The sequence below is a fragment of the Nothobranchius furzeri genome, chromosome 3, assembly GCF_043380555.1.
Source record: "Nothobranchius furzeri strain GRZ-AD chromosome 3, NfurGRZ-RIMD1, whole genome shotgun sequence".
Taxonomy (NCBI): domain Eukaryota; kingdom Metazoa; phylum Chordata; class Actinopteri; order Cyprinodontiformes; family Nothobranchiidae; genus Nothobranchius; species Nothobranchius furzeri.
Genome location: NC_091743.1, coordinates 88646458 through 88667883, shown reverse-complemented (window position 1 = coordinate 88667883; position 21426 = coordinate 88646458). Strand labels below are relative to the sequence as shown.

General features: G+C 45.5%; 1 protein-coding gene across 2 annotated transcripts in view; it reads right to left on the bottom strand.

Annotated features, from left to right (window-relative positions):
- The window catches only part of snapc2 (small nuclear RNA activating complex, polypeptide 2), a 37510-nt gene that overhangs the window by 15255 nt on the left and 829 nt on the right, over positions 1-21426 (bottom strand). For both annotated transcript variants that reach the window (XM_054733677.2, XM_054733680.2), the window contains exons 2-3: positions 13039-13209; positions 3579-3699 (exon numbers count right to left, since the gene is read on the bottom strand). In XM_054733677.2, coding sequence (XP_054589652.2) covers positions 3579-3699; positions 13039-13209 — 292 coding nt within the window. The remainder of the gene's footprint in view (positions 1-3578; positions 3700-13038; positions 13210-21426) is intronic.

Genomic DNA, 21426 nt, shown 5'->3' with positions numbered 1-21426 from the left:
TGTGAAAATAGCTGGGACTATTTGACAGTCCATCACTCGAGAGAGAAAGGTACCAGAGACATAAAATCTGTCTAATCTAGCAGCACTAACTCTTCCACCTGACTTTTTGACCCATGTGTATTCTCTACCTGATGGATTCTTTAATCTCCACACATCCAATAAGTCTGTTTTTGTTAGGATTTTTGACAAAAGGGTAGAAGATTGAAGATGTGGTTCCTCCCCAGATCTATCTAGAGTAAAATCTATACAACAGTTCCAGTCTCCGCCCAAGATGGTACATTCATCAGCAGTAATGCTATTCAACTCCTCCCCAAGTATGCTAAACATCTCTCCCCTCTCTGATCCCTGGTTGGGTGCATAAACACTGATGAGGTTTATCATAAAGCCTTCTAGTGTGGCTTTGACCCATAGGACCCTGCCCTGCACTACAGTCGTTACTGATATAATATTTATCATCAATTTAGGGGAAATTAAAATAGCTACACCTGCACTTGTGTTTGTGCCATGATTTAGGAAACATTGACCTCTCCACCCCAGCCTCCACTCTAATTCGTTTTTAGCATCACTGTGTGTTTCTTGCAGGAAAATAACAGGAGAGAGAGAGAGAGAGAGAGAGAGAGAGAGACAGAGAGAGAGAGACAGAGAGAGAGACACAGAGAGAGAGAGACAGAGAGAGAGAGTGAGAGACAGACAGAGAGACAGAGCGAGAGAGAGACAGAGAGAGAGACAGAGAGAGAGAGAGAGAGAGAGGGGAGAGAGAGAGAGAGAGAGAGAGAGAGACAGACAGAGAGACAGAGCGAGAGAGAGACAGAGAGAGAGACAGAGAGAGAGACAGAGAGAGAGAGAGAGAGAGAGAGAGAGAGGAGAGAGAGAGAGAGAGAGAGAGAGAGAGAGAGAGCACAGTCAGACTAAAAAAAAAATAACCCAAACAACAGCTGCTGTGCTCTGAGCTAATAAGGTCTTATCAATTGAGGCGTGAAGGTAACTTAAACTAGAACATAAAGATGAAAAAATTAACTCCTCGAAGCAAAGTGGTCATTACAGTGGACAGGTTCTCTAAATTGTATTCGTTTTTTGCTATTAAGCAAACCTGTTGAAGACTTCATTGCATTTGAGCCCCTCTATGTGGACTTCAGTAAGTCCAGCCAACATATTTCATGTTCAGAATGCACGCTGGTGGACATGTAGTAAATTATAAAAGTGGAAAGAGTACTAAAATTTCCTACTTAAGTACAAGTACCAATACTTTGATAATTTTTTACTCAATTACAAGTAAAAGTACTTGCCTAAATTTTTACTCAAGTAAAAGTAAAAAGTATCGTAAACAAAATGTACTCAAAGTAAAAGTTACTTAGTTACATTTTTGTCAGCGTAAGGATGGCTACATCTAAGCAGTGCTAAATCACAACGCCAGTTCACAATTCGCTCGTGTGCGCGCGCGCGCACGCACACACACACACACACACACACACACACACACACACACACACACACACACACACACACACACACACACACACACACACGCTCAGCTTGAAGGAGGGATTTCTATCCAATCAGTGAGAACAGGACATCCACATTGATTGGACGAGGTTTTTCTAGGATGGTAAGTTTCAATTGTGATTAAAATTATTCTTAATTTTGAGAAAAAATATTTTTTTAGACGCCATCAGTATGTGAGGTATCTCGATGTTTTCATGACAAAACTCTAACATGAGACTGTGCTCTAACCTGTCACATAACATAACAAGCCTAATGCAGTCAAACATGTCAGATGGAGCGTATGACAGCTGCTAACGTTGGCCCTGCCCTACTTTACCTCTACATTACAGTTCCTTTATCCATGTCCATCCTAGAGCTCCTCTCTGACCTTCATGCTTATTTAGAGCAGCTGATTTTTAAAGTTAGCAGAGTTCATCCTTGGTAGTGGGTTCACTCACTCATTTAACCCTTCACCACTGAAATCAGTTTGTTCATTCCAATCCTCCTAAATAATCCTCCAATCATCCAACTGGAATCCTTAAGGGTCCCGTAACGTCCATCCTGTCAGAACAGGCCTTGGGAGCCCAGGTGTTACTAGAACTAATGATGTCTCCTCACCAGCGTGAGCCTCCAAACTGTGATGGTTGGACTCTAAACATGAACTTTAAATTCATGCATTTATCTCGTCTTGTAACACTTTAACATGTTTTAAAAGGCTTGTATCATGATAAGTTACACCTCCCAGACCAAAGAGAAGATAAAACATTATCGTAGATACTATTAAGACGTCATTATTTATGAAATATAAGTTATTTTCCTGAGCCATTACTTCAGCAAAGATATAAGATGCATGGATTTGATGAAACCACACTTTCTCATGCAGTCCTATATGTGTAACACACACACACACGCACATGCACACGCAAGCGCGCACGCACACACTGCAGCATGTTAGAAACAATTGAATGACTAATTAAACTACATTGAACTGCTTTAGTAATAATTTAATCTCTTATTCTGGAGTAAAATAAAGAAACAAGCTAAATCATCACATATCTGTGGCATCAAGAAGCAACTTCTGAGTTCAAACAGGGATGGAGCACAATGTTTACGCCTGAACAGTATCAGGATGTTTTAACTCGCAGAGGCCTGCAGGTCTTCTGTTTTATGAGCAGAGCGCTGATAATCCGCTTGTTATGAGCGCTAAACGTTATTTTGCTGCTTCCGTGCGGAGCGGTAGAGAAACACATTTCAAACACGGAACCGAGTCCGGCTACCGAACCGAGCAGAATTCTGACGACGTCACACCGGGAGGAGAGAGGAGGTAAACAGCGAGTTGATCGACTGAACTGATGTCGGAGCAAAAGTGTACACCCCACGGTTTAGACGCGGCGCTCATGCAGGTGTCTCTTTCTGTTCCGACGCTGCTACACGTAATATTTTTAATTTATTAAGCCTACAATTTATTTTTACTCAGTAACGGATATCATTTAAAATGTAGCGGATTACAATTCTTTTTAAAAAACTTACTCAAGTAAAAGTAAAAGTACAGCTTTTAAAAAGGACTTAAAAAGTATAAATATACAAATAAGCTACTCAATTACAGTAACGTGAGTAAATGTAATTCGTTGCTTTCCACCTCTGGTAAATTATATGCAAATTATTAAATGTTACAAAAAATATTTGTTGAAATTTGTTTCATTCACACCCGAAGATGAATGAAAAACATTGTTAAATAATCATGGTTGGAGATTTCATAATTCATGCATCAAAGGGTTAAGCACTGACCAAATATTTAATTTAATTCCTGGTATTCTGGTGGTTAATATAATTTGAACTATAAACGTCTTAACATCTATAAACACTTTTAGTGGCTGAAAGGGAAAGGGTTTTGGTGGAATCCCTCAATTTGAGAAATTGACTGTTTATCAGTACTTGGTAGTAAATGAGTGCCCAAATAAAAGCTAAGAGTGCATATTTTAGTTTTTACCATTCATACACAAAAACAAACAACTAAAAAAAAGATTTTACCGAGTTTTTAAACAGAAGCCAATCTGGAACCTCAGACAAGAGCATCAGCAGCTCCAGCTATTTACCTCGGATCTGTCCACGAGGGACAGTTGGACCAATCTGGCTTTTATCCGTGGGTGGTCGGTGGACCTGGGATGAGTCACAGTTCCTCAGAGTGCACGGTTCTGTGGACGATATGTTCAGCATCTGAGGAAAAAGAAGAGGAGAGTGTACGGAGGAAGAATAAAGACTCTGCAGGACCATCTATGGGTTAAATGTCCTAAAAGAATATACACGTGCCACACAGTCATTCAGCAGCATGAAGAGGAGGTCTATGCTGCGACCTGAGTTCTGTTCACCCTGGCGAAGAGTAGACCTCTCCAATCATCTGAGGCCTGGTGGTCGGAGGGGTAGTTTCACAGTTTTGTAACACTCTGTTGGTGACGCACCACCTCCCTCTTGTGGTCCACAGAAGAAATGTTTGTAATCATTGAAAGTCAAATAAGCTGTTTCCTTTTCCTTCTCTGAACTGTGATGGCTAGCTCACGAGGAGATAAATCTCTGCTCCGCTGGGCTCATGTGACCTCCTAGCTACTAGGGATGTAAGAAAATATCGATATGGCAATATATCGTGATATTTTTCCCAGCAATATTATATCGATATTCAAAAGCCGTGTGTCGGAAATATCGATATGGCAATATATCGTGATATTTGTTCCTGCGATTATTACATCGATATTCAAAAGCCCTGTATCTAATTCCTGAAAGAATTTACATGCAAACTTTTGTGTATTTTCTTTTTGTTGTGCGCAATTCAATCACCACCCGCTAGTTGGCAGCAGTATGCAACGGGATTTGTTTCCACCACTGAAATGTAAATCCCTCCATCATGGTTCAGATACCTCATGTTAAACATGTTACGTATCAGTTTGGACTGTTTATTGAACATTCTTACAATAAATTCAGTAAAAAAATTGCTTGTAACGTCTGACTGAATGTATCGCAATATATCGTGATGTATCGTATCATCTCCCCTGTATCGTGATATGTATCGTATCGCCAGAATTTCAAAAATACACATCCCTACTAGCTACATCACTATCAGGGCTCTTGAGCGACATTCAAAAGTACATCTACAAAGGCAAATACTCACACAGACACACAAGCCTACAAACACACACATGCAAACTAAAGGACACGTGAACACATATATGGACAGTGGCTTTTTTACATTTACTTTTGTATTTGTTGTTTATTCTCACATCTGCATTTTGCACGTTTTCTGCACATTCTGGTTCTGAAAGGCGGCGAACATGCCCTGGAGCTCACCCTCTGCGGGGCTGTCCCAAGGGATGACGTCTGTGTTTATTCGGATGAATATCCCTGTGAGCTTTCCATCTGTGATCGCCCCTTTTTCTGTCCGAGTACTCGAGGTAAACGAGAACTTCCTCACGTTTCCTCTATTTGGGTTTATTGGTCATTTTAACTTAGAGCATTTTCAGACTAAATGTAACAAAACCTCATTTTAAAACATTTGATGACTAAAATAAGTTTTAGTCTAAAAAATAAATAATAATAAAGATTCCTCTAGAAAAAAAACCTTAAAATAAGGTTAATAATCTTAAACATGATCCACATTTGCTTGTGTAGAGTGAAAAAATCTGCTGATGGGGTTAGCAAAAGCTGCTAAGCTGGAAATCTTAAACCTAAAATGTTATTTTGCTAGTTTTGATATTTCTAGCCAAGCAACTTTTGATGAACCCTTCGACAGATTTTTTTACTCAAAACAAGACAAACTGGATCATATTTAACAAAATTTACTTAATTTTAGGTAATTTTATTTTTCTAGAGAAAGATTTATTTTCTTTTTAGACTAAAAATAAGATTAAATATCCAAACTTGAGGATTTTTTTAACTTGGTTAGAAATCATTTTGTTGCAGTCAGGGACGCTATTAGGGGTGGGCACTATAAACGATATAAGGTAGAAACGATATAAAATTGGGTAATGATAGAGTTTTTGGCTATATCGCAATACCGCGATACCGCGATAACACATGACGGCACTAAGATGTGCACCCTGCTGACATCGGAACAACAGAATGGAGAGACTGCAAGAATGGAGTGGGCGGAGGAGGAGGCCTATATGCCTCAAGTGGCATAGATTTGCCACATGAGGATATTTAAAAGCATGTCATTTTGACACATATAAACAGAGGAAAACAATATATGGCAATATATATCGTTACCGTACATGCTTCAGATTATATCGCAATATAGATTTGAGGCCATATCGCCCAGCCCCAGACGCTATGCTGTCCTTTTAAAAGACACGACTGATTTCACCTAGAGATGCAACGATACCACTATTTTCCAAACCGATACGATACTTGGATCTGAATACTCGCCGATACCGATTACCGATACCGATACTCCTACCACACAAAAAAATGCAATGATTTGGAATACAGATTTTATTTTCTTCTCTGCTTTCAACAGGAAACAACTGTGAGGTCGATAAAAAATAAAATATATGAATGGAAATCATCACAAAACTAAAATATTAGGTAAACAGAAATGACAAGTTACAGGGAAGCCATTTTCAAGCAACTGCATTGGTATCGGTTAACTTTTACCGATACCGATACCAGTATCGTATCGGTGCATCCCTAAAGCCTGGTTTATGCTTCTCCGTCAGCTCCGCAAGGGACAGACACGCACGTATTGACGGAAGCATTTTGCTCTTTTACTTCTCCGTCTCCTGGAGAGTGTTGCAAAGCAATTGCCCGGCAGGACAACAGAGGGCGTAGCGTTGTTCTGTGGTATCCTGTCATGTATCGGTCCAAGATAGTGTGTTTATATTGTGTTTTTTGTGTTTATAAGAGACTTTTTAACACGGACATATTTGTCTCTCATTCTCCCACCGCTTCATGCGCTCCCCACCTCTAAACCCACGTTTCCTGTCATTTCCGTCCACAAATAAAACGCTTGCTGCACATCTTTTCACTCCTCCAGTCACGGGAGGATGAAACGTTCATATTTTTAGAGTTTTTTCGCGAGGTATTCTTCAATCTTCTCCGTGTCTGTCGCTAGTTATCCTCGGCTCTCTTTGCAATGGCGGCGCTGTAAACAACAGCGGCGTCCTGACCAATCACAAGCTTGCGTAATCCGTCTCGTTCGACGGATGTTTAAAAAAGTGGGCTCGACTCCGTACGTACTTGTGTGCCTGCCGGAGCCCTACGCAAGGACGGATAATGGCGTTGCGTGTCTCCGCACTGACGCAGACGGAGAAGCATAAATCAGGCTTAATTCCACCACCATCAGCTACACCTCCCTCCTCTTATTGGACCACCAACCACCATCATTCAAGCACAACTAGAGACATTACTGCTGAAAAGCCTCATTACCTCCACCTTCCCCTGCTTCAGGTAAAGGAAACAAATTGCTTTTGTCTGTTTGATCAGGTAGTCCTGAAACCCAACCGAGGCGAACGAACGCGCGCACACACACACACACGCACACACACACGCGCACACACACACACACTACTTTTTCTTCTGTGTTTTTTTAGCAGTAGTGTCATCAGCTCCTGGGTTTAAATACTGCCACACCACCCTTCCTTAAAACGAGGAACAGTTTTGAGCTGTGTGTGGCTAAAATAACCAGACATTCTGCATTTTTCCAATAGGACTACAAAAAATCTTAGCGAGAAGAAAAAATGGCGGATTGGCTCTGTGTTTAGCCGAGGGCCATGACCATATTTGGTAGTTATCCTGACGAAATAAATGACTGATGTAATAGATAATTTGAAAAACTGAACGGGTGGACAAATATGCCCAAAACTTAATTATTAAATATCTAAATAGCAACTCCAGTGAATAATATAAGCTGTTTTGCTCACTTAGACACTTAAAATGTGAAACACGCTGTGTTAATGGATTAAAAAAGTGGGTTTTTCATGTTATGTCTCCTTTAATGACCCCAATACCGGCCGGGCCCTACTTTTTATTTCTCAAAAACGACAAGGGGAAATGGACTTTCAGACTTAATGAAATGTGTCCTTAAAATTAGAGGTGAGCAAAAAACTGAATACTTACAGATACCAACATGTATGACTTTAGTAGCATCATTTTGCCCGTGTCGGTATATTCAGTTTCTAAAAAACGGATGAAAGTGATGAAACAGAGGCTGGCAGCGGCGACGGATAAGGTCAAAGAGAGAGAAAGGCTTGTTCCCCTAAATAAAAAGCTTCATCTAGTTTGGCGACATTTTTGATTCGGCAAAGACGACGTCAATGAAAGACCAGCTGTCCCTGCATGGAAGGACTGTTGTGAGAAGTGTAGGCAACTAGAGGTGGGAAAAATGATCGATTCTAAGATGCATCACGATTCAGCCGTGCATGATTCTGCATCGATGCGGCAACGTGACATAATGAGATTTTCTCCCTATGTCTATGTTCTGGACGTGCGAGGACAATAAAGTTTTGAGGTTTTATAATTACTTCTGGGGGCAGAGTTGCAATGACATGCGCACTGCGTTGCCCTAGCGCCAATTTAAAACAGAAAAGGCGGACAGGGATACAGGGCCAACATTACCAGTAATCAAAGATGTACCCGTGACATTTAAATCGGATGTCTGGGCTAATTTCGGTTTTGGGATCCTGGATGTGAAAGAATCACTTAACACAGTATTTGTTTACTATTTTTAAGTTCAGTAATATTCTATCTTGAAGCTGCTCTACCGAAAACATTATTTCTTATATTATTTAAGTAATTATAGGCAGCACACTTTAAACATTATTGCTCACTATAGTGAATAGATGAATGTTCTGTTTTTCAGGGATTTCAAAATAAAAAAATTGAAAACTATTCTTTTGCTTTTATTAAGTAATGAAAAGTTTTGTGTGAAGAATCGTGATGCATTTCAGACTCAAATCGAATCTTTAGGCAGATAATCGGAATCGGATCGAATCGTGAGGCAGGTAGAGATGCACATCCCTATAGGCAACACACCTCCAGCTGCAGAACAATCAGGCTTTATAGAGAACCGAATTACTTGACAACTCAAATGTAACAATGTTCTACGTACAAATCGATTTTGAATCAGCATGTGTCACGCCGCGATGCATCGATTAAATCAGTGTTTCTCGACCCTGGTCCTCAGCACCATCCTCTCCTGCATGTTTCTCTGCTGCCACACAGCTGACTTACACAAACGAGTGATTGACAGGCTTCTGCAGCACTTGATGTCAACGTAAGGAGGCAATGCTAATATGTTAAGCATCAGTCTAATGTGCTCTGTTATGCTCTGTTATGTTATGCATCTGTGTAAATTTGTAAATAAGAATGTGTGTGTGTATATACATGTATGCTTTTATACTGAAAAGTACCTGTAGAGGAAGTTAAACTTTGACCTCGTAAATTGACCAATAAAAGGGAGCATTGGTGTTTAGTGGCCGCAATCAGTGTGTGCTACCACCAGTGAAGGCCCGTGAAACAGACGCTCTGTTTATAGATTTATTTCCTCCTTTTTAATCCTGGAGATTCATTTTGGAGTCTTGGACCAACCGCTGGGTAAACGAAACTCTGCTAACAGGTTATGGGCCCAGAGCAGAGCCCAGAGCGATGCCCGGACCAGAATGAATTGTGAACCAGGAACGCTGAGCACCAAGCTAATCAGGACAGCTGGGAAAGCATCCTGCTAGTGTGTGAGGAGCACAGAACCGACCAACAGCAGGTCCGGTGAGTCGAGTGAGAGCTACGACGTGTGTCGGACACTATGAGTCGGAAGACAGCGGAAGCCAGTACCCGCTGGTCAAGACTGGTATTTGACGGAGACGAGGATAAATATGAACTGTGGGAAACAAAGTTTCTCGGACACCTCCGGCTACAAGGTTTGAAAGACATTATATTAAAACCGAAAGACGATGATGATGATGAGGAATATGATTCAAAGAACGCAGAGGCATATGCCGAACTTATACAATTCCTGGATGATAAGAGCCTTTCACTGGTGATGAGAGACGCAGCTGACGACGGGCGGAAAGCTCTAATTATCTTGAGAGAACACTATGCCGGGAAGGGAAAACCCTGCATAATAAGCTTATATACAGAACTGACTGCATTACAGCAGAAGAGCGGCGAGAGTGTAACGGACTATGTTTTGAGAGCCGAGGCCGCCATTACAGCGCTGAGAACCGCAGGTGAAACTTTGAGCGATGGACTGCTAATAGCAATGGTTTTAAAAGGTCTACCTGAATCATTTACGCCTTTTAGAATCCATGTGACACAAAGTGATGACGACATGACTTTTTCAGAATTTAAAAGTAAACTGAGAAGTTATGAAGAAACTGAAAAACTGCGTTGGACACTGCCACAGAGGACAATGTGATGGCAGCACGGATGAATCAGAGGGTCAAGCACCTGAAGCCGAAATATGTTCAACCAAGCATGCACGAGCGGAGCGCTGATAGTAAAGACTTTATTTGTTTTAAATGCGGTAAAAAGGGACACAAAGCTAATGTATGTGACCGCAAAAAGTGGTGTAGGCATTGCAAGACCACCACGCACCAGACTGAAGTGTGCAGAAAGAAACACAGAGATGATGAAGCACGGAAAGCTGCTGATGACTACGAGGGAAAGGAATACGCATTCCGACTACAAGACGCTGACGGCGAGATGGACGAAACCAGAACCAGGAATCTGATGGTGGACACAGGAGCAACGTCCCACATTATCACGGATCCAGAGAGGTTCAGGAGGTTCGACGAGGACTTCGAGCCGAGGTCTCATTACATCGAGCTGGCAGACGGAACCCGGAGCAGAGGAGTGGCTGAACGGAGAGGAGAGGCTGTGGTAACATTGATCGACAGCAGAGGGGTTCAACACAAGGTGGTGCTAAAGAGAGCACTATACATCCCTTCATATCCACAAGACATATTCTCTGTGAAGGCAGCTACTACCAATGGAGCAACGGTCATCTTCAAGCGAGGTAATAATGTACTGAGACATTCTGATGGAACGAGATTCCCCATCAAGGAGTACAACAGACTATTCTATCTACGAACTGTGAGTAGAAAACAAACAGACCAATGTAATGCTTCTTATGACCTGAAAACATGGCATGAGATAATGGGACACTGCAATTTTGATGACATTAAGAAACTGCAGGGAGTAGTAGATGGGATGGACATCAAGGATAAAACTGTTGGAACAGAAAGAGACTGTGAAGTCTGTATAAAAGGTAAATTTTGTCAGACAAGAAATAGAGAGCTGGACACTAAAGCTAAGACTGTTTTAGAACTGGTGCATACAGATCTGGCAGGGCCAATAAGTCCAGAAACAAAAGAGGGATTTAGGTACGCTGTTTCATTCACTGACGACTTTTCCGGTGCAATATTTGTGTATTTTCTCAAACACAAAAGTGATACAGTGCAAGCAACAGAGAAATTCATTGCTGACACCGCACCATATGGTACCATAAAGTGTATACGTTCAGATAATGGAACTGAGTTTACATGTGGACAGTACCAGAAACTACTCAGGGAGAATAGGATAAAACATGAAACTTCAGCCCCTTACTCCCCACACCAGAACGGCACAGCTGAACGAAGCTGGCGAACGCTTTTTGATATGGCAAGATGTATGCTCTTAGAGAGTAACCTACCGAAGTCCTTATGGGTTTATGCTGTTCAAACGGCGGCCATTACGAGGAACAGATGTTATAATAGACGTTTGAAAGCAACACCATATGAACTGTTAAGCGGTAGAAGACCGAACTTGTCAAGAATGCACAAATTTGGTGTACCCTGTTTTGTGTACAAACAGAACAAAGGGAAACTTGACTCTCGAGGTGAAAAAGGGATTTTTGTGGGTCATGACAAAAATAGTCCAGCATATTTGGTTTATTTCCCAGAAAGTGGTAAGATTCTGAAACACAGATTAGTTAAGTTTTTAACAAGAGAACCTGAAGAAGAGACACAAACAGAAATAGTGTCAGATGATGAACCAGAGTTCCTAGTTAGGACAAGAAGAGAGGTTAAAGACAAAACACCCGGGCAGAAAGAGGAAGACCCAGGAGAAGGAACGAGTCATACAAAACCTCTAGAACCAGAACAAACATCGCGTTATCCCACCAGAGAGAGAAAGAGACCGAGCTACTTGAATGATTATGCAACAAAAGGTTCTGTAAGAGAGGATGATGATCAAGTTTTAACTAACTTGGACTATTGCTACAGACTTTTTACTGATGCACCATTAACTTATGGAGATGCAATAAAATCACCTGACTCAGAGGCATGGAAAGCAGCCATGGAGGAAGAACTAGCCTCACTGAAGGACAATGACACTTTCACTCTGACAACTTTGCCAGAAGGCAGAAAGACAGTGGGGGGAAGATGGGTGTTTACCATTAAAAGGAATGTAGATGGAACAGATAAACATATGCTCGCAGATGTAATGACTAAACCTACAACTGTGTGTAAGCTGAACAGGTTCAACAAACTGTTATTTGGAATGTAAAGTTAAAACAAGAAGACAAGTGCAAACACTCACAGAGCAAGTGGGGGTGTTAAGCATCAGTCTAATGTGCTCTGTTATGCTCTGTTATGTTATGCATCTGTGTAAATTTGTAAATAAGAATGTGTGTGTGTATATATACATGTATGCTTTTATACTGAAAAGTACCTGTAGAGGAAGTTAAACTTTGACCTCGTAAATTGACCAATAAAAGGGAGCATTGGTGTTTAGTGGCCGCAATCAGTGTGTGCTACCACCAGTGAAGGCCCGTGAAACAGACGCTCTGTTTATAGATTTATTTCCTCCTTTTTAATCCTGGAGATTCATTTTGGAGTCTTGGACCAACCGCTGGGTAAACGAAACTCTGCTAACATAATATGTGAACCGGGTATGCTGTAGCAGAGACATGGAAAAGGTGCAGGACGGGGGGGGGGGGGGGGGGGGGGGGGGGGTTGGGGGCACCAGGGTTGAGAAACACTGGATTAAATGGTGAATCAGCATACCCCTAGTTCCCAGTGTCCATCTCCCTTAGCTGTGGTTGTCCAATCATCTGGAAGCGCCTTATGACCACCCAGAGCCCGTCTCAGCCCCTCCCTAAAAACCACACAACAGTCCACCACTTCTTTCTCGTCATCTACGTAACCATCAGAAGCATCACTATCGGGTTACGCTCTCAACTGCTGCTCCTTACAGTTGTTCATCTCCGTCAGGTAGACGCCGGGAGATATGGCCTACAGTCCAGATCACGGTCAATTGAGGAATTCACCTTGGGCGATAACTACGTGCATGTGCAGAAACAAAAGTTGTCCTCTAGATCAACTGTGTCATCTGCGTCTGTTCCCGTAAGTCAAACTATGCTCCTGTTTGCTTTGGGAACAGGTGTTCACTACAGGCCACTATCATTGTTTCAGTCGTTTCTTTTTATTGTTTACATTTTCACATTGTTTTTATTCAGATCTTCGTGATTAATGTACAGTATATCAGAAAGTTGAAGTATAAATTACCATAACTGAGGTACCTGGAACATCGTACCTGAGCAAAAGCATCAGCGATGTTCACTTGAAGAGTTCCAGTCAGAGCAGAGGCCATGTTGGTCCACTGATCGATGGGCTTCCTGGTCTTCTCCTCCTGCCTACTCTTCTGCAGCTGGAGGCTGGCACAGGAGATGACTTTGTTCTTCAGAGACTCCACCTTTGTGGAGATCTGGGACACACACACACACACACCTTCATAGATCAGTGACATTTCCTAGGTTCCACACAGCGGTGAAGTTAGCTTGAAGTTGGACGATGGACTTATTAAAGTCCCATCAGTTGTCACACACACAGGTGTGTGTGCGAAATTTGTTCTCTGCATTTGACCCATCCCCTGGGGGAGCGGTGAGCTGCAGACACAGCCGCGCTCGGGAACCATTTGGTGGTTTACCCCCAATCCAACCCCTTAATGCTGAGTGTCAAGCAGGGAGGCGTTGGGTCCCATTTTTTCCAAAGTCTTTGGTATGACCCGACCAGGAATCGAACCCTGATCTCCCAGTCTCAGGGCGGACACTCTACCACTAGGCCACTGAGCTGGTAATCACCACGGTCAGTGATAAGTCTTCATGCTGTGCGCTGCGCCAGTTAGCTGGGTCCTGAAGACTCGCTAATGGGAACTGTGGTTCGCTTAGGGACCATCAACAAATTTGTAGTCTTTTGTAAATGAGTACCACAAAAAAAAAAAAAAAGCTTCCAGAATAATTGCCTAAATGGCTCAAAATTACTTCTGACTTGTGTTAACTACATTTAAAAGATACAACAGTTTTTATAACATTGCACACAATCTGATCTTTTTTTACTGTGGTTTTTATCAGAAACTACGAGTTTTTTCAACAGCTCCTAGGTAAATCAGTCTGAATACCTAAAACCATTCCTCAGTGGTGTTACTTAGCCAGACCAATGAGACACAGCAGTTTGTTTCCACATTTTACAAGATCTGATCTTTTTTTATTGGGAGTTTTATAAAAAAAATTCAGTGATTTCTTGTAATAGCTCCTAAGTTAATTGATTTTAATACACAAGATAATTTCTCAATGATGTTACCAAGTTAGACCAATGAGACACAGCAGTTTTTATCACATTTTACAAGATCTGATCATTTTATTGGGATTTTTATGAAAAATAAAGTGATTTCTTTCAGTAGCTCCTCTGTAAATTGATGTTAATACCCAAAACAATTTCTCAAAGGTGTTGCTAAGCCAGACCAATGAGACACAGATGTGTTTAACATCTTTCATACAATACAATCTTTTTTATTACAATTTTTATCAAAAATTAAGTAATTTTTGTCAATAGCTCCTAGGTAAATTAGTCAAAATGCCCCAAACCTTTTCGCATTGATTTAATGTCACAAATGACCTTAAAAGGATGAATATAGTTTATTTTTGTTCTCATCATGCTGTTGTTTTGAGAAAAAACTTTAAACACACGCACACACACACACACACACACACAAATAAGCAAAGAGAAGGATGATAAATGATATGGATTTACAGTAAGGTCACAGAATTTTCTACCTATAAAAAATCATGACCAGCTTGTTATTTAGGGTCTTAAGTAGAGTCAAACGAGTCCAGACTATATTTAGGAGGCAGAAGAACCTAATTAAACAGTTTTATTCAACTTTTACATGAATAATATGGATTTACACCAGGGTCACATAATTTCTACCGATAAAAATTGTGACCAGCTTGTTTTACAAGTCAAGACTATATTTAGGAGACGGAAGAACCAAATTAAACAGTTTTATTACACTCATAAGCACACTGGGCCCAGGGGCCCCTGCAATGATAATCCGGCCCTGTCTGCAGTGCATCAAACATTTAAAAGGATGTAAAATGTTTATATTATTAAAAAATGTCCAATCTCACCATCCCGATATTCCACAGTGACCTTGTACACGGACTCTCCCTGCTGTTCTGATCTGTTCTGTCCAATGTTCTAAACAAAGTTCTCACCGACCTGGCCGGTGTCGGTGCAGGATCGGCTCGGGGTCCTTCGACTGCCGATGACGTCACATGACTGCAACTCTACTCGGCTTTCACACACACGTTTTGGAAAGACATCAGCAGTTTTGTTAATAAATTCTTGTTTGTTAACACCTAAATGTTTTCTTTATAACTGTAATTTGTTAATAAAACACCATATTATCTTTGTTTTGTAAAGAATGTGAAACTGCATAAAACCAACATCAGACTGACAAAAAATACAACAGTTCTTATACGTGAAGCCATATCTGTTAGTATTAATGTGGAGTTTGTCTGTATATTTCCTTAGTTGTCATCCAAATGCATTCTTTGACTCAAAATATTGCTTGGTGTCTTTTAATAAAGCTCTTAGATGTTATTTTGCCCCATTTCATCAACATCAAGAGCTTTTGAGGGTCACCGTTTATCATTTGCTTATATTTTACATTTCATTTGGAAATTCAAACATATTTTCTCCAAAAACTGTTGATTTTTGGACTACTTGGGGCGACGGTGGCACAGGAGTTAAGTGCTCGCCCCGTAATCGGAAGGTTGCAGGTTCGAGCCCCGCTCAGTCTGTCGCTGCTGTTGTGTCCTTGGGCAAGACACTTAACCCATCTTGCCTGCTGGTGGTGGTCGGAGGGACCGGTGGCGCCGGTGCTCGGCAGCCTCGCCTCTGTCAGTGCGCCCCAGGGCAGCTGTGGCTACATCGTAGCTCATCACCACCAGTGTGTGAATGTGTGTGTGAATGGGTGAATGACTGGTTGTGTTGTAAAGCGCCTTGGGGGGTTCTAGGACTCTAGAAGGCGCTATATCAAATACAGGCTATTTACAGGACTACATTTTTTGTTCTGACCAATCAAAATCATAACGTGATAACGTAACTTTCGTAAGCTTCATGTTCAGCCAATCAACTACTTTGACGTCATCGGCAGTCGAAGAACCCCGAGCTGATCCTGCACCGACACCGGAACCAGAGGTCAACTGAACCTGTGTTCTATTTCGTCTAGTCTTAGCCCTTAAGCGAGCTGCTATTGGAAGGGTGATCTCAGCATCAGCCAATCATGAAGAGCTTAAATGTACGCCCACCACGTGGGCACCCCTTGTGGGTTATATAAGTGGAGCGACTCCACTGTTCGTCTCCGTTTTCTCTTCACGCCAAGCTTAAGAGCTTCTTTTAAGAGCAATTATACAAGAAAAATCTACTCAGCGACCATGTCCAGCGACGCCAGGACCTGCCCGGCCTGCCAGACGGGCTCCATCTCCAGCGGCGACCTGCACGCCAAGTGTGAGGTCTGTCTCGGGGCTCACCACGCTGGCCTGGCCTTGACCCCCAGGCCTCGTGCCCGTTTTGTACCGCTCTGCCCGTGGCTGAAAAGGTCCGCCGGGTCGAGTACTTCACCCCCTCCACCGACGAGGAAATTCCGGTGGCTGGCACGTACTCGCTGGACAAGGCGTTACGGTTCTTCAACGTCGGCCAGGAGCCGGCTGGCTCCTACCGATTGGACGATGTCATCGACAGCGAGGAGTACGACGAAGCTGGCTTCCATAGCCCTTCCCTCCAGTACAACACGGAGATCGACTACGAGGCTGGCTGCCATAGCCCTTTTTCCCTCCTGTACAACACGGAGGTCGACGAGCCTCGTGAGGAGCACGACGAGGCTGGCTGCCGCAGCCATTATTCCCTCCTGTACAACACGGAGGTCGACGAGCCTCGTGAGGAGCACGACGAGGCTGGCTGCCGCAGCCATTATTCCCTCCTGTACAACACGGAGGTCGACGAGCCTCGTGAGGAGCACGACGAGGCTGGCTGCCATAGCCCTTTTTCCCTCCTGTACAACACGGAGGTCGACGAGCCTCGTGAGGAGCACGACGAGGCTGGCTGCCGCAGCCATTATTCCCTCCTGTACAACACGGAGGTCGACGAGCCTCGTAAGGAGCACGACGAGGCTGGCTGCCGCAGCCATTATTCCCTCCTGTACAACACGGAGGTCGACGAGCCTCGCTCAGCGGGTCCTTCTGCCCCAGTGGTTTCTCGCTCCTCCCTGCCAGCAGTTAGAGCACTGCTCCAGGAGCTGCCCGCCATCATCTCCGCGGCTGCGACCCGCAGGTGGCTAGCCGTTCCAGAACCGGCTCCCCTGAGGCGGATGAATTGGCGGGAATTTTTGGGGCAACACAGACGCGCTGTCCAGACCCCGTCTGGCCGCACTTCCCCGCTGCCATGAGCTGCTGGTCCGCCGCCTTCTCCGAGCCTGCCAGGCTCGAGGCGCCAATTTCCACATATGCGCCCATTACCAAGGTCGAGGGCTTCTCCGACCAGGGCTGGCCATCCGTTCCTCCACTGGAGCCGGACTTGGCCTCGCTGTGTGGCGTCAAGAACCACCTCACTGGACCGCGAGCAGTTCCCACTAAGCATGACCAGCTGCTGAGGCGGCTCGCCGATCGCGCACAACAGTGCGCCTTCCAGACCGGCGCTGCAGGAAATAACATCGCCTTCTCGCCTTTGGCGTTTCCAAAATGGTGGAGGAGCTTGACTCTCCTGTCGAGTCAAAAACCATCATTACTAAAACTGCTGATGCCATCCTCAATCTGTGCGCTGCTGTACTCACCGGTTCTGCTCGCATTGCTGCCTGGCAGACCCTTATCCAGCGGCCTTGTGGCTCATGGCCCTGCCCTCCATTCCTGAACACCTGCACAGAGAGATGCTGGAAGGCCACATCACCTCTGACGTTCTGTTTGGTCCCCATCTTACGAGCATCATCTAGAGGGCTCAGCAGCTGAACTTTCAGCCACGGTGCGAGACCTGGTCCACTCTCGGTCAGCCTGCACTCCGGCCGTTCCCCCAGAGGATGGGACGAACGGCGCGGAAACTCCATGCGCCCAGCTGCACGGCCCGCCCCGCGGAGCCGGCCTCCCACTGAGGCGGGACCAGGGAGTTGGCGGCCAACGGTTCCGAACGAGCCAGCAGACACAGCCTTGGCAGTCACAGGAACCTCGCCGAAAACAACCACGAAAACGACTCGTTGGGGGGAATATGTGTGCTTATGGCTGCAATGTTAACTCTGTGAATTATTTTGGTTTTGAAATAAAAACCCAAAAAACGTCACATCGAGAGCAGAATCCTACAGTCCTCTGCAGAACCTTCTGCCGAATCCTCACACATGATGTTCCCCGCACCAAGCACTGCAGCACATCTGCATGTTCACACAGTCGGACTCGATCATGTTACACGGGTAGCTGTAAGGGTGCGCTCCATTTGCGCACCGCCCCCAGCCTACGGCCAGGCCCGACTCATCCCGCTTCCCCCACAACTTTGGGTGGGACGGGATGTCATGGCGCTGTCGCGACCACGCGCAAAGCGCGCACATTGCGCGGCTCTATCCGCTGGCACTTTGACGTTCCCGTGCACGAGCCCAGCTCCCACTCGTCCTTCATGGACTCCACGCTCTGCGGTGCGGATCAGCCTCTTCCAGCTGTTTCACACTTGCTTTTTCGATCACAGCCCTCCATGGGTCGCTCCCAGTTCTCTGGTACGAGCGACGGCGGTAAGGGCACGAAACCAATCCTCAGACGTTGCTCACGTGACCTCGAGCACACGTCCGCTGTCGGAACGCGCGCACGAATGCCTCCCTTTCGGCTACTCGCTAGCCCAGCGCACTTTCTCCAAATGTCCGGAGACCGCGCTGCAGCCACTGCACGGCGGAAACGAGGGTTTTATTTTACCGGGACGATCTGCTCCGATGCGCCCGGTCCGAGGACGGGGCGTCAGTGCAAACCAGGAGGTTAACAGAGCATCTGTCAACCCTGGGGTTTTCTATAAACTGGGGGAAGAACTCTGTTCTTCCATCCCAGTCGATTATGTTTCTCGGGGGGGAGCTGAACGCCTCTCTAATGAGAGCACGTTCGTCGCCGGTGAGAGCGGCAGATCTCACCACGGTGATCTCCCGCGTGCAACCCCGCGAGATCGTGAGAGCCCTGTTAGTCATGAGACTTCTGGGCATGATGGCTGCAGCCCACTCGGTGGTGCTGCTGGGGTTGTTGCGCTCGAGGCGCCTGCAAAGTTGGTTCATCTGCCTCCGGGTACACCCGATACGTCAGAAGAGACGTATGTTGAGGGTTCCCCCCTCAGTGGGCGGGGACCTCGCTCACTGGGGGAATCCCTGCATCCTCTCACGCGGGGTTCCCATCGGACGTCCTGCGTCACACGTATCTGTGTTTATGGATGCGTCACTGTCTGGGGTGGAGGGCACGTGCTTGTTACGTGGCAGATCGCTGGCCCTCCCACACGCACGAGCACATAAATGTGTTGGAGCTTATGACAATGAGGAATGTGTTCATGCACTTCGCTGCCCTTCTCGATGGCCGTCATGTCGAAGTTCACACAGACAACCAGGTGGCGGCAGCCTGCATAAATCGCCAAGGGGGACTTCGATCCCCCCCTCTATTGCGCATAGCCACAGGTTTACTGTGTTGGGCACATGTCCACCTGCTGTGCCACCTACATTCCGGGGATCCTGAATGTAGCGGCAGACATCCTGTCGAGAGGGGGTCCCCGCGACTCCGACTGGCGTCTGCATCCCGCGCTGATATCACAGATTTGGATAAGGTTCGGGGAACCGTGTGGATCTGTTCACGGCTCGCGAAAACGCTCAGTGTCGCCTGTGGTTTTCCCTGAGTCTCCGGGACCAAACCTCGCTCGGAGCGGACGCCTTCTCACACCAGCCCGGGCTTCGAACGCTCCTTTATGCGTTTCCACCAGTCCCTCTGATTCCCCGTCTCCTGGACCGAGTTCGGTCAGAACAGCTCTCGGTAATTCTGGTGGCTCCCAGACGCTTGTCCGCGTCATGGCTTCCGGACCAGCAAGCGCTACTGTCCGGCTCCCCGTGGAGACTCCCGCGAAGGGAGGACGCCCCTCCCCGGGCGGATGGGATAATCAGACATCCTCCGGAAATAAGCCATCGGCTGTGGGTCTGGCCGATGAGCGGTTTCGATTAGGGGTTTCTGGGCTGCCGCATGATGTGGCCATCACAATTCAGAGTGCGCGGGCGCCCTCTACCATTGCATCTTACGCTGCTAAATGGGCAGCTTTCCAGAACTGGGGCACAGAGCGGAATGTTCAAGCGCTCTCCTGCCAGCTGGCGGATGTCCTATCGTTTCTGCAGATACTGATGGACAGGGGCCTCGCATTCAGCACTGTTGAGACATATGCTGCAGCTATCTCATCCTGTCACCAGGGTTTTGGTGATAGATCTGTTTTCAATCATCCCCTCACAAAACGTTTTCTAATAGGTGTCAGAAGGAACAGACCTGTGTCCCGTCCGCTAATTCCCCAGTGGGATCTAACGGTGGTTCTGCGTGGCTTATCTGAAGCCCCATTTGAGCCCTTGGACCAGGTCTCACTCATGTTCCTGTCACTTACAACTGCCTTGCTGCTGGCGCTAGCATCAGTCACGAGAGTGAGCGACCAAACCGCCCTCTCAGTGGCTCCCGCATGCCTCAGGATCCGGAAAGATGGCGGGTCTGCTGTTTTATGCCCCAACCCAGCCTTTGTGCCCAAAAAACATTAATACTTCCTTCAAATCCAGGTCAATTTCATTGGCTGGACTTTTTCCTCCTCCCCATAATTCTGAGGAGAAGGCGGCTTCCCATCTTCTCTGCCCGGTGCGCGCGCTCGCACGATATGTGTCACGCACTTCAGGGATTCGCCGCTCACAAATCATGTTTGTGCACTACAGGGAGTCTTCCCTTGGGCAAGCGCTGTTGGCCCAGCGCCTTTGACTCTGGCTATGTGACGCCAGTTCACTCGCTTACACATCATTGGGGCTGGATCCTCCTGAGACACTCAGGGCTCACTCAGCCAGAGGGATTTCCTCTTCTGTGGCGCCCCACAGTGGTGGGTCAATGGAAGTCATTTGTCAGGCTGCTTCATGGGCTTCACCCTGTTCCTTTACTCGTTCTTATTTACAAGATGTGTCTTCAGGATCCATCACTCGTTCAGTGCTTGGACCTCAGCAGGCTGAGTGAACGCATTATGGCACCTCATCAGCCCTGCTTGAATGAATTTCATCCTCTTGTGGATGATATTTTTTAGTGGTGGCCCCACTCTTCTCTCTGGCTGCCTCAGCCTTTTAAGCCCTGGGCTGAGGCTGAGCTACCCCCACTAAAAGGAGACATGTTGGGTGTGTCCATTGGTTGAGCTAACCAGTGTGGCGTAAACCCATCCAGCTGCGCTTTATTCCAATAGCAGCTCGCTTAAGGGCTAAGACTAGACGATATAGAACGTTGGTTACGTATTGTAACCCCAGATTCCATGAGTCTAGTCGCAGCCCTTCTTTAAGCCACTTGGCCACACTGGTTCTGTTAGGACTAAGAGCCATCGGAGGCGAACAGTGGTGTCGCTCCACTTATATAACCCACAA